Source organism: Molothrus ater, chromosome 15 (genome assembly GCF_012460135.2).
Source record: "Molothrus ater isolate BHLD 08-10-18 breed brown headed cowbird chromosome 15, BPBGC_Mater_1.1, whole genome shotgun sequence".
In the NCBI taxonomy this organism is placed as follows: Eukaryota; Metazoa; Chordata; class Aves; order Passeriformes; family Icteridae; genus Molothrus; species Molothrus ater.
Window position 1 is genome coordinate 16,121,340 of NC_050492.2, and position 13,849 is coordinate 16,135,188.

Below are 13,849 nucleotides of genomic sequence, written 5' to 3' on the forward strand. Positions count from 1 at the left end.
GCTGCTCCTCTCGCAAGGCCAGCGCGGCTGGAGCGCCCCGAAGTTGCCCGGGGAGGGGGTGGGGGGGCACCGTCCGCTGGCTGCCGCCTCCCTCCCAAGCGTGTCAAAATCCCGCTTTTTCACCTTTTTTTTTTTTTTTTTTTTCCTGGTATCCCTCCCTCTCCCCGCACCCCCCATCCCCCGGCACCCCCATCCCCCGGCGCGGCGCGGGTGGGGCGGGGGGCGGGCGGCTGCAACCTGCCGGCGGGGCAGGGCCGGCCCCCGGCGGGCGGGCGGAGCGGGGCGGCGGCTGCCATTGGCCGCGGCGCGGAGCGACACCTGCTCGGCTCCCTCATGCGAGTGACACCGGGGCTCGGCGGGGATATTTGAGGCTCCCTCCGGCGCCGCCGCCGCCACTCCGCGCTCGCCGCCGCGCCGGGCACATGCGGTTCGCGGGGCCGCGGCGAGCAGCGCGCTGGGCCCGGGTGCGGCACCCCGCGGGGGAGGACGCGGCGGCGGCGGCGGCGGCGGGGGGAAGGCGCGACCATGTGCGCGGAGCTCGGTGGAAAGCTGCTGCTGGCCCCGGCGCTGCTGCTGGCCCTGCTGCTGGCCAGCGCCCGGGCGGCCGCGGGCACTGAGGCCACGCACCCGCCGGAGGGGCCGCAGGACAGGACCCCGCAGCAGAAGGGGCGCCTGTCCCTGCAGAACACAGGTACGGCGGGGGGGGCACCGGGCTGGCCTCTGCGTGTCCCCCTCCCCTCGCTGCTGCTTCGGCTGCTGCTGCTGCAGCCGCGTCGAGTTATGACAGGCGTTTTATTTCGCTGTCCGACTGTCAGGCGTAAATCATCGCAGGAAATCGGAGCTCGCTCCTAATTACCTTTAAAGCCCGGCTCTGCCAAGCACGTGTTGCCCGTGCCCAGCCGCGGCCCCGCGCCCGGCTCGCAGCGCGGCCGGAGCCCCGCGGAGATGCTGCGAGCCCGGGGAGGAGAAACTTTCTCGGCGCAGCGTTGGGAAGAGGGTGAAGGGCCGGGGGCAGCCGGGAGGGTCCGGGGCTCTGCCTCCTCCGGAGGGAGCCGCGCAATGATGCAACGGGCCGGGGGTTTCTCTCCTCCTCTCCCGCCCCCCGCGCTCCCTCCCCCGGGCATTATCTGCCTAGGAAGAGAGAGTTGGGGCGTGCGCTTGGCTGGATCGCTTCCCAGCCGTGCAAAGAGAGAGCGCGGGATCCAGACGCTTCCCTTCCCCCCCTCCTTCATCCCGCCCCCCCCTCCCTTTTCCCCCCTTTTTTTTTCTTTTTTTCTTTTTTTTTTTTTTTTTTTTTAACACTCTCCGTGCTGCGAGACGTGTTTAAACACACACGAGCAGGAATGCACGAATGCCCATTAGGGACTGCCACATGTGAATCACGGCACTGTGCAGTTCTCAGCACGCTGGAGCCAGGACATGTGATCCGGCGAAGGGTTTGCATCCGGATGCCAACACAAGCACCAGAGCGAGCCGCGCTCCCGGCCCCGAGCGCGCCCGGCTCCGCGCTCCGCAGCGCTCCACAAAGGGGTCCAGTGCCCCTTCCCCCCCAGCTTTCCCTCTGTGCCTCCGACAACCCCTGCATCCCACCCCTGTGCCACCCCCAGATGCACTTCAGGGCAGGTAGAAGCGGAAAAAAATCAAAGGTGGGGGGGGAAAAACCAAAAAAAAAAGTGCGGCGGCGGTGATTTGGGTTTGAGCGGGTGGCCGGGGGGGGGTCGTGAGAACTCCGGCAGGCTCCGCGTTTCCATCCGCGGCTCCTCGCTCTGCCTTGCAGCGGGTGGAAATTAGACCGAAAGTTGCTGTAAAGACTTGCAAATGGACCGCATGGCAGAGGGGGAGGCTGGGGATGGCTGAAACACGCTGCGGTTCCAGGGGGATTAGGCTGGCTCCCAAGGGCGAACTTTAATTAAAGGTACCACAGGACACAGAGTACGGGAATTCTTAGCATCCTCAGTTCTGGTCTAAAAGCTGCCCCTGTTTAACTTTATCCCCAGGCTTTTTGAGCAGCCACCTTCCCTCTGGCAGTACTACTACATCCATTTTTTTTTAAAGGACCAGAAGCTGTCATGTTAAGAATTAGATTTTTGGGTTGGTGGGGTTGGTTTGGTTTTGGGTTTTTTTTTTTGAAGGTGAGTATTAGACAGCATTTTTTGCAGTATTACATAACATCTGAAAGGGCAGAATAATCACATATGTACCTGCTAGCTCCAGTACATCTATTTTATGTACTACACATAGAAATATAAATATTTTCTATTAATTTCTGCACAGCCGAGCACACAGTTGCATTTTCATACAACTCCTGGTGCAAAGGACTTTACCTATCAGTGGGAGCTTTGCCATTAAATTGAGAGACATCCTGACTGGCAAAACCCAGTGGTCTGCAAAAAATGTTGTGCTAAATGACCAGAAACTTGCTCAAAGTACCAAAAATGAAAAATTTTGGCTGGCTGGGTCCTGGGCTTCTCATTTTGGCACTTAAATTTGCTGGGGGGGGGTTTTGCACAAGCCAGAGAGCAAAAATCACGCCTGTCTTTTGCTCCTGAGGAATTCAAGAGCATGAGACAGTTCTCAAGTGAAATAGTTTGACGTAAGCATAGTGGATTTGGCATTTCTTTCTTGGATATCACTTTCATAACGTAATACACCCAAGTTTTGGCCTAATTCCTGAAAAAAAACGGGCACGATTAACCATTGTCACGCATTTTTCTCTCAAACTGATGTTGGTAGCAAAACAACTCTTGTCTCTCTACCCACCACCAGTTCCTGTGAAGAGTTCTCCAAATTAACTCTAACCAATACTTGTTTTAGCTGAAATCCAGCACTGCCTGGTCAATGCTGGCGATGTGGGATGTGGCGTGTTTGAATGCTTTGAGAACAATTCCTGCGAGATCCGAGGCTTACACGAGATCTGCATGACATTCCTGCACAACGCTGGAAAATTCGATGCCCAGGTAACATGGGGGGATGTCCTACCTGTCTGCTTGCTTCTAACACACACTTGGCATGTACTGCAGCTCCTTAACACATCCCTGCACCAAAACATTCCCAGAGCCAGTCTACTTGCCGTGATTCACTAATTCGCTAGGAATTCTTTGGCTGAAAGGTCCAGAATCAGGACCTCAGGACAGTAATAAAGCAGCAACCTGTCCTAGGAGACAGGCTGGCTGTAGCTGCAGCTCCCTGGATCCCTTCCACCTCCTGTACCCAGGATAACTCCAGCAGAACCCTTCATGGAGCCAAACATGGGTTTAAGAAACCTGGGTGGCTTAAGCCTCTACGCCATGTCAAAGCTGACTGTGAGGTGCAACTTGGGCTCCCAATTCACTTAGAATTATCTCAGTATTTCCCCACAGTTACTAAAGTTGGCCCTCAAGACTTGCACACAACCAGCCCAGGCAACCTCCTAAAGCCGCTGTACCCAAGCAAGCCTTGGGTTTGAGCACTGACGTTAAAATACGTTACTTCCATGGTATGTGGCATTAAGTTTGTCTCCTTCATTTGCTCCCCAGACCATTTATGCATCATTGAGCCATCCTGTTATTATGTCCTGTAAACCTCCTCTCCCATTCCAGAGTGGAGGGAAGGGAACATTCCGACAGGCCAGCGGCATTTGGCCGGACCAGGCAGCTTCCAGAATAACTTGACTAAAAGCACCAGCTACATGGCACTGCTGAAAGTGTGGCACAAAGTAGAGCTGTCCTCAGGATCCAGCCTGTCCCATGAGGGGTGCTGGGACCACCCAGTAGGGAGCACTTTTTTGGAGTGCTGGAGATTTAGGTTAAATGCTCAAGGATGTACCAAGGGCCTGGCTACTCATTAAAATGGGAATTGCTGCTTTTGTGGGTATCTGAAAACCTTCAACTTAATTTCCAAGTGGCTTCTAGAAAACACTTGTTTATTTTTGCACAATATTTCTGTCAGTGGACAGAGCTGACCAAAGGAGTAGGGAAGGAAAGTTGGGAAGGCAGGGAATGGTGCCTATGGAGGCTGAGAGCAGCCATTGATGCCAGATCCCCAGGTACTGCTCATCAAACACAGCCTGTCTCACACCCAGCCTGTCCCCAGTGCAGAGCAGGAGAGTTAAACCCCTGGAGCTTTATTTAACATGAAGGTGACTTTAGCCTCTGCTATGACATGGCTTTTCACAGCTCCTCTCTGTATCATCCCCAGTTATTTCAAGCTGCATTAAATGACAAGACTAACACTGGCCATTTTCTGTTCTCTGCTCTGGAACCTGAGAATTGATGTCAGTTTGGGTTTATATAAGAATTCTCTTTTTCACCCCTATTTGCCTGCTGTGCTGTGTGTGTTTGTTCCTAGAGGGAAGGGCAAGGGAGTGCCTTTGGTATGGGAAACAGAAAGGGGTGAAGCAGCTCTTTGATGAGCAAGAAACATTTCTGGCTTGAAACAATTTGGGGACAACATCTGCTTGCAGGTCTGGGTGAATCTTGCTTAGTGTCAGTGGAGCTGGAGCAGTGAACTCTTGGATAAAGGGGAGCAAGGCTTTGGTCTTCATGGAGCACCTGCATAAAGAATCTGAGGCTGATGAAGAGGGGGAGGCATTGCCTTCCATGGGCCTGTTCTCAGCAAGGCACAGGGAGTCTGAGCAGAGCTGTAGCTGCAGGGTCCAAGAAAAGAGGAAAGGAAGGGATAGGTTTGATGCCCACCAAGCAACTGAGTGAAGGAGTCACAGTGGTTAAAGAGATGCTGCTAAAGCAGCTTTCCTCCACCTTATTTTTTAGCTTCTTGGTGTGATTTTCTTCATCTCACTTAGAATTTCCTGCAACAGGCATGAAGACACTGTAGGATCATGATGATGATGATGATTATTATTATTATTATTATTATTATTATTATTAGTGCTGATTTGAGTCCCTCTCTGAGGAAGAAAATACTGATAGCTGGGGAATAGGGCAGGTTCACATAGATCATCCATACATGTTTCTGAGTTTGTAAACTAATTTAAAAATAATTAAAAAAAAAAAAAAAACAACCTTGCAATTACTGAATGGTATCTGCTTGTGGTCCTGAGGAGCTCAGCATGGCAGGATGCCCTCTCCTTTGTGTGAACCTGCTGTTCTGCCACCCTGGAAGCAAATTAATCCAGTAACTCCAGCATTGAATTACTTCAAGGTGCTTACATTTGCTCTTTCCCTCGTTGGGCCAGTACTAATCAGCTGTTGGGGCAGAGGAACCTCAGAGTAGCAGTGAGGAAGCCCTGGGTGTTTCAGTGCACTGGGACAGCAAAGCTGGGTGACTTGGCAGGGTCTTTAAGGGCAGAGAAACAGAGAAGAAGGGGAAAGCCATGCAGTGATATCCTTAGCTCTGTAATAACCCTTGACATTGTCCTGCAGAGAAGCAGCTGGCTGGGCATAAATCAGCTGCTGTGCTTAATGGACAAAAATACAGACCTACTCCATTTCTTTCCTTCTCAGGGAAAATCCTTCATTAAAGACGCTCTGAAGTGTAAGGCTCATGCCTTGAGGCATAAATTCAGCTGCATCAGCCGTAAGTGCCCTGCCATTAAAGAGATGGTGTTCCAGTTACAGCGGGAGTGCTACCTGAAGCATGACCTCTGCTCTGCTGCCAAGGAGAACGTCCAGGTCATTGTGGAGATGATTCACTTCAAAGACCTGCTGCAGCACGAGTAAGTGCCTCTGTGCTGGTGCAGTCAGAGCGTGGGAGCTCCTTCCAGGAGTGCCAGTGGGCTGTGCATCTGCCCAAGAGCTGTTTCACCTCCTTCTGGCCTTAAGCACCTCTTGTTTTCCCATGTACAGCACCAAGGTAGAGCTCTCTTTGCAGAGCCCCTTGAGGTTTGTGTACCAGGGGTGAGATGTGGCTGTGCAAGGAGGTGAAATGAGTTGGAGTTGGATGTGCCAGTCCCCTTGGTGCTCTGGCAAATACACCATGGGTGTCTGCCATTTCCAGAGGCATCTCACAATGCTTTTTTTGTTTTCTGAGCTCAAAGGCATCGTTTTGACCTCAGTATCCTGTTAGAGGTGACAACTAGAGAAGGGGAAAGAAGGTTTATGCAAAGTTGTCAGCAAGATGATAATTTCTTCTTTAAATACATACTTTGAAATGTCTTGTAGTTAATTGTCCCTGAAAGAGCTGCAGTCCCCCAGGTAATCTCCCATTCATCTTATTCTTTATTAATCTCAGATGCTTTTTAATAAAACATGGGGTTGTACAAAATGAAGGCACAAGTCAGATTTTTGAGGACTTCATTCCTCTGACTGGGAGCACAGCTGTCCTCCAAGGAATGGCAGGCACAAATCCTACTTGGAATTGATCAAAGCTGCTACATGACAGCAACAAACCAAGCACAAGCTGTTTGTACTGACTCTTTGTGCACAAATGCAAAAATCAGAGCCTGTTTTTCTTGCAGGTGAACATCTCACTCCTGAAACAAGAAGGCTGAGCCACAGCCTGGCATCAGGCTTAACCTTAGAGCATCTTCCTACCACACCTCTGTGCCTTGATATTAGCACAGAAACTCAAATCCCAGCAGTCACGAGAGACAAATTTTTTTGCAGAATCACTTCTTTGGGAATTTTAGCCTTGCATTTTATTTTCCTCACTACCCAAAAGAGCTGTGCTCTGATTCCCTTAGTGCTGAAAACCACCCCCCGCTAATATTTCAGCTGCAGTTGCAGAGAGATGTTTCAATGCCAATTTACTCCCATAAATCCTGTGCTGTGGTTTGTTCCAGCTGGACATGGTGGCCTGAAAGCAAAGCCCTTTCCCTGGACATTCCTGAGGCTGGGATCAAAGGCATGGCTGGGGGCAGAGCTGCTGTGCCCAGGGCCATGGGCAGCATCCTGCTGGCTGAGGGAGAAGGGCAGCAGGGCTCCATCCTGCCCAGCAGCACCTCTCTGGGCACTGCCTGGGCTGTGTCAGCAGCTATAAATTGGGTACTTGGCACCAATTAACCCCCCCATCATTTGGGGATGAAAAGAACCGTGCGAGCCAAAAGCCTGTCCGAGGAGGAGTGAGTTATCCCTATTTTATGAACAGGCTCAAGCAGGAATGCTCAGAGGCAGCTGCTTATTTCTGGGGAGCTGAGCTGGGGGGTTGTTGGTTGGAGAAGAGAGGGTCATTCAGCTGAACACCTATAATTTGCATGATCTCATTTAGCGCTTCCTACACTCCAGCATCTCCCGGAGTGGGAGCTCGGCTCTCCTATGCGGGACTCCCCAAATAGAACCAGCCAGCCTCCTCCCCTCCCCTAAATTTAGAGGCCATCTCTGAAGCTCTTGAACTAAGGAACTTGTTTGAGATCAATAGGCAAGTGTGGCAGAGCTGGAAATAAAATCACGTCTGCTGACTTGCAGCCTTGTGCTCAGTTCAGGTACTCTGGTCAGGCCGGCTGAAATGCAGAAAGTAAAACAGGCAAGGAGAAATGGGCCAGTATTAATCCGCAGGGCTCTGGCAGGCTCTGAATACCTGAAATATTTGGCAGCTGAGCCACTTTTTAGTCATACCAGCAACCTTTTTTCTTACCAAGATTTCTGCAAAGGTTATGCCCAATTTCAAGAACTCATTTCTTGGGAGGGACGGAGGTTTATGTCCTTTTGCTGGATCACTTTGTATGCAACGTGCTCAGCTCTCTCTTATCTCCTGCTTTACATTTAAAACAAAAACCTAAGAGCAGAGAAGCAAGTGGCAGCTCTCAGGCTTGTTCTCTGTTTTGCTCTGGCTGTTCTCTCCCGATGAGTGTTCGGAACGCGGTCGGGCAGCGAAGCCTCCTCCTGAGTCAGCTGTGGGGGTCAGGCTGATTTGCTATGGTGGAAGTGGTGACAGGCCTTGGCAGATTGGTCCCTGCTGCATTCCAAGTAACTTTTTTTTTTTTTTTTTTTTTTTGAGCAGTAGGAACAATCCAACCATGGGAAATATTTTGAGATAGGGGGAATAGGTGGCTCTCCAAGATTAGCGATTCAAAATGAGTTTAAGTGGTTGGTAGAGTTAGACACTGAGGATAATCTGTTGGTTTTCTTCATCTCTTCTGTCTTAAAGTTAATGAGAAGAGATTTAGACTTGTCCACAGGCAGCAGAGCTGCTGGATGGGATGCACAGGAGGGGCATCCCCACCACCCACCCCACACAGCCAGGACTGCTGACCTCGGGCAGCTTTCCCCTTGTGCTGTGGCTGGTTCCTGCCGTGGAAGATTTTTAAGCACGTCCTTCTGGGCCTGCAAGCAGCTGAGCAGTTGTGTCAATAGGCAACATCAATATTGACCCACAAAACTTGTGACCACAAGTATTTTAAAATTGCTGCACTCGGTGACCTGTGGCTGAGAAGCCCAAGTGCCTGTGCTCGAGCTGCTGGTGCCTTGGGGACACTCAGGGGTGGGTGGGAAGCGCAGAGGGGATTCAGCCAGGGCATGTTTTGAGGCCTTGTTTGGCTGGGAAAAGGTGGATACTGCAAGCTCTGTAAGGAAATGAAGAAATAAAACTTGGTGTGGGAAGAAAAAAGTGCCACCAAAGTGGATTCCATTTGTCTGAGCTCTGTTCAGGCAGATCCTGGGTCCAGATAGGATCTTGCCTGTGATGGAGATCAACACCCAGTGCTCCAGAGATGATGAGGAAAGCCAGAGACTCTTTAGCTGAGTGAGAAAATGCCTCCCTCTCGCAGACTGGGGGCTGGTGAATGCTCTGTAGCTGCCATTCACCCAGAGGCAGAGCCTGCTTGATGAAGCTGAAGGCTCTGGGCAGGAGCAAGTGTCCTTTGCCTGGTGTCCTGAGTGACAAAGATGGGAGGGTATGGAAAGAGATGGAGGCAGAAAGTGTGAGACAGTTCTTCCACTTGCCAAGCAAGAGCTCATCTGTTCTCTGCTGAACATTCCAGTTCTCCCAGAGTATCTCCAGGGGGAGAGCAAGCCAGATCAATCCAGAGAGGCTTTGACAGGATGCCACCGTGCATTTCCTGCAGCGAAATGCCTGATTAGAATATGGGATTTTCCATAATTAACGTGGGCAGAATTGCTGCTGAGTCAGGGGGTGCCAGGGACTCACACCACTGGATTTGCTGTGCCCAGGGAGGGTGAGGCAGATTCTTCCCTGATTCCCTGGGGTGGATTTTTAACTTTTCTCTCACTGCTCCCCTTTCCCTCCAGGCCTTACGTTGACCTAGTGAACATCCTGCTCACCTGCGGCGAGGAGGTGAAAAAGGCAATAACGAGGAGCGTCCAGGCCCAGTGCGAACAGAACTGGGGAAGCCTCTGCTCCATCCTGAGCTTCTGCACCTCGGCCGTGCACGGGGACGCCGTCCTGGGAGCCGACAGGAAGGTGGGGGAAGGCAGCAGGGCCGGTGCTGGCCGTGGGGACATGGTGGCCCACGCTGACCCCGAGCACAGGGAGAGCCCACGAGCAGCCAAGGCAGAGAGAGGTACCAAGGGCCACTCCAACGCCCGGGTCAAAGCTGGGGGCCACGGTCCCAAAGGGGCCCACGGGATCCTGGACCGGGCAGACGAACTGTCCGACTTCTCCGACATCCGGAGGTGAAAAGAGGCACCAGCTCCCCCTTCCCCCCCTTAAACCTCCTCCCTTGAGTTCCATCCTCCTGTCTATGGACATTCCAAAGCATTTCCCATTCAGAGGTCAAGCACAGGGCATTGCAAGATATCTATGGACCTCGGCATCAGTGTGTATATAGTAGCAAAGGGAGAGCAGTGGCAATGGGTTATCGATCCAGCAAACTCGGCACTCGGGTGGCAAAATAATGTCTCCAGCTAAATTCTTTCCCCCTTTTTTTTTTTTTTTTTTTATGAAATGGACATCATCTGAAATTTAGGATCTTGTTGGGTTGGGTTTGGTTTTGGGGTTTTTGTTGGGGTTTTGGTATTTTTTTTTCATTTGGGTTTTTTTTTTTTTTTCCCTTTGGTCTCCTTGGCAGGGGAGAAGGTTCCAAGCGGGCTCTGCCAGGCTGCATGTGGCTGCTTGTGGCTTAGCACCTCCAAAGGTTCAGGGCACGGCCTCACAGCAGATGGCTGAATTCCAGGGGGATTTGGTTTCTGCCTGTGGCTGGGAACGCCAGAGCTCAGGGCTCTCTGTGTGAAGCTCTCTAATGAAGGAGCTGCCCCGTCTCTGGCACAGGAACCATGTGGTCTGGAGCTCCACCACTTTCTCTGAAGTAACTTCTGAGCCATTGTTCCCACCTGGGCGACGCTGCCTGGTTTTAAGTGCCCCCTGTTAGTTTTTAACAACTGCATTACTTGACACTTGCTGATGACAGAACCATACCCAGTCACTTCAAAGGCAAGTAATCAGCTTCCAGACAAGGCAACGTGACTGTTAAGACTTGCACAGGGTGTGGAGGACCCCCAAAAGCATTCTCATGGACCTCTGAAAACCCTGTGCATATTCTCTGCTTCCATCTGCCCCCTCAGTGATACAGGTCTTCCACCCTTACAGCCCAAGCCTAAAGGGGCAGGTGTGGGCTCAGACAGCAAAGGACCCTATAAATCCCCATATATTTAGTTCTTTTCAGGGCTGCATTGGAGGCCCATCAGAAGCCTGCCTCTCCTTAGCAGTGTGGTGTGGTTTGCTGGGATGTGGAGCCCCACTCTAACCTGCCTATAGCTTGGTTTATCCAAATGCCAAAGACAAGGAGAGGGGATTGACTTGGGTTTTTTAATTCTTGTGCAGGTAACGACAACCAATCTCCACAGAACGAGTTAGTAAAGGTGAAGAGTGTCAAGAGCTTATTGTCTTTAAGCAGTTTCAAGTGTGAATGAGATGTTTGGCCATATCTCTCCTACCCCCTATGCAATTGTTATTCTCAGGTTGCAGCTCTGCAATCCTATATTCCCAGATATTGTACTGGAAGTGGAGGCTGCAGCACCCACAGGGACAGGAGGGTGAGCTCTCAGCTTCCTCTAGAGGAAAAAGGGAGGTTTTCTTAGAAAGTGGGAATCACACTGGGGATTGGAGCCTTCTCATTTGGAAAGTTTGGGAGGAAAGCTGTGGGGGCAGGAAGGCAGTTCAGCAGAGACAGAACGTACCCATGAACTAACGTACGTCTTGCTGCATGGTGGGAAGGAGCTGCATAAACAGGAGAGGAGGGTGTTGGAATTTGGCTACAATTTCCAACTCAGATTTCAGTTCCTGCTAAGTGAGCACGGCTCCTAATAGCTACATTCAGGGTTTAATGCAGGGATCCACCCGCAGAACTTGGAGGCACTGCTTTAAATAGCGACCACGTAGGAGGCAAGAGGGGACAGTTGAGTTGAAAAGGTGTCTCTGTGATCACCAGGTCTTTGCTTAGAGACCTGGCCTCGATCCTGCCCGACTTCAGCAAAGTTCTGTGATGAAATTTTCATTTGGTTTCAGTGGGAAGAGCTGGGATCAGGCCAGGTGCTGTAGCAGCAAAGACCACGGTGATGGTGCAGTGAGTGTGGCGTCTGCCACCAGTGGGGCTGGTGACAGCTCAGCCACCCCTGGGACACCCAGGCTGCCCCACAGAGCACCCTGGCGTGGGCCTGACTCTCTTGGCCACCTCCTCTGCTCCAAAATCCTGCTGGTGGTGCCCTAAGAAGGTTTCTGGCATGTGCCTCCGTGGGTTTCCTGCAAGTGTCCTCTCCCCCTTGGTGGCACAGAACCACCACGAAGAACAAGCTCAAACCAAAAAGACAATCCAAGCATTTTAGCACAAAAAATAAAAAATTAAAAAAATAAAAAAAAAAGCTAACACAAACCAGAAACAACAACTTGCTACCAATGTTCTTGCATTGAACTAAAATAAGATCCCTCTGTCATTAGAGGTCTTGATTCATCAATGGGAACCAAACAGAGATCTACATCTTTGAATGTCTCAGTCAACATATCACCTCAGCATGCATACAGTTTTATTTGTATTCATTGGTTCTGTGGGGAAAATTGTGTATTCCCCTTGTTTAGTCAATGAAAATTGGGGAGGGGGGGGGACAAGCTGTGGGTGGGAGGGGATTTTTTGTATAAGGCATAATTTTTTTTTTCTCTGTGTGTGAAGATTTTATGTGTTCATCTACTGATTCCACATATGCTATTATTGTAAATATTTAACATTTCTATTTATTATAGTGTCCCCATTTAAAAAAAAGAACACTGCTGGCTATGATAATTTAAACGTATGTCATGACCTGTGTTGTATATATTCATGCCACTGGTATGGTTTTTTTATGTTTAAAGCTGCGTAAATATAGTTTTATACAGTTCCATAATGTTATTGACAGCATAAATCATTTATTTATTGTTAAACCTTTCTTTCATATCTAACAGATAGGGTGTGTTTTACCTGAGATTATTTTATTGTGACATCTACATAGCCTTAATTCTTTATAAAAAAAAAAAAGGAGAAAAAAAAAAGTCCATTTAGATACTGTATGATGCTTTAATTAACATTCCTTATGAACTTGCTGTTCATGAAGGAGGTTTAGCTTAAAAGCCAAGGTATGAATGTTTCCTTTATGCTTTGCATCTGGAATGAGCCTTGTTCTGGAATGAAAATACTGCGAGAGAAGCGAAACGCCTACAGGAAAAAAGATAGCAGTAAACCCTGGAAAATGCTGTCCTAACTTACAGTGCTGAACTAAAAGGAGAAAAATAAAATGAAATAAATAAATAAAAGACAAACTGTCCTTAATTCCAAATCTCTGGGAGAAAAACATACTAGTTTTATCTCGTGTAGAGTTTGCAGCCAAATAAGCTTGTAAATAAAGAAAATGCATATGGCTTTAGACAAAGCTCTGTACCTTTCACACACTATTATTTTCCTTAAACACTAATAAATGTTTTGAATAAGTCTGTGGCTGGGTTTTGTGTAGCTGGAATTTTGGCTGCTGTGAGATAAGGGGTAGGGAAAGCCCTCTGAAGCTGTGCCAGCAGCTGCAGCCAGGGAGGGCTGAGGTGACCCCAGCCAGGCAATGGCAGAGGGACATGGGGACAGAGCAGGGCACAGGCTGTGTGCCGTCCCCAGGAGAGGGAGACCTCGCTGCTGATCGAGGACCTTGGTGTGAGGCAGGAAGGGAGATGCAGGATCAACTCCAGTGTGGAAAACAGGGAGGAGAAGCTCCCGCAGTTCTCCAGCTCAGAGAAAGCCCCTCCAGGAGGTTTCCCCATGGGTTGGGGTCACTGCAGCCACCCCGTGGCTCTGGATCAGGAGGGTGAGGTTGGGGCAGGAGCAGGGGTGCAGCTCCTGGGGTTTCTCCTCACTGCCCTGGTGACCCCAGGTTCCCAAAGCCCTCTGGAGCCAGCACACCGTGCTCAGCCAGGCTGGCTTCAGGCACAGCCCAGCATCCCCGAGTGCATCCCAGAGCAGCCAGGGAGGGGATCTGTGGCTGACCACAGCACCTGCCTGTGGCCAAGGTGTTGGCAGCCCCCAAAGCCCCAAGTGCTGGGTTCCAGCCAGACCCATTAACAAACACAGCAGCAAACCTTCCTGCAAGCTGCAAGAGCTGATAAGGTTTGTCCTGCACGTATGAGAGACTCAGTTCATGTCACACAGCCAGTTACCCCTTCAAGATTTTACCCTAAACCAGAGGACATCTATTTTCACTCCCCACTGGCAGCTATTAATAACCTATCAGTAAGCACCAGCCAGTGGCTCTGTACAGGGATATCACAGGAGCTGTAATTCTCTCTTAAATCAGATATTGAAATCTTAGATGCTTGCTGGAGTTTCAGCAAAGGAGAAAAGCAAAATTCTAAGGTTTACAAAAAGCAAGCTGCAGAAACAGCCCTTTGTGTTGTCTCCAAAGTCATTTTCATACCATGTTGGGGTGTAGGCAGCAAAGGGATGGGGAAATTATGAGAAAGCACCTCAGAACATAAAGCATGGATTTTTTTTTTTAATTTTTTTTAAGGC

General features: G+C 50.2%; 1 protein-coding gene across 1 annotated transcript; it reads left to right on the forward strand.

Moving 5' to 3' along the window:
- Nucleotides 1-386: 386 nt before the first annotated feature.
- STC2 (stanniocalcin 2) lies at nt 387-11,919 on the forward strand. Its single transcript, XM_036392045.1, has 4 exons — nt 387-691; nt 2,815-2,957; nt 5,442-5,653; nt 9,123-11,919. The coding sequence occupies exons 1-4, from the start codon at nt 526-528 to the stop codon at nt 9,508-9,510; spliced, it is 909 nt and encodes a 302-aa protein (XP_036247938.1). The 5' UTR covers nt 387-525; the 3' UTR covers nt 9,511-11,919.
- Nucleotides 11,920-13,849: the final 1,930 nt, after the last annotated feature.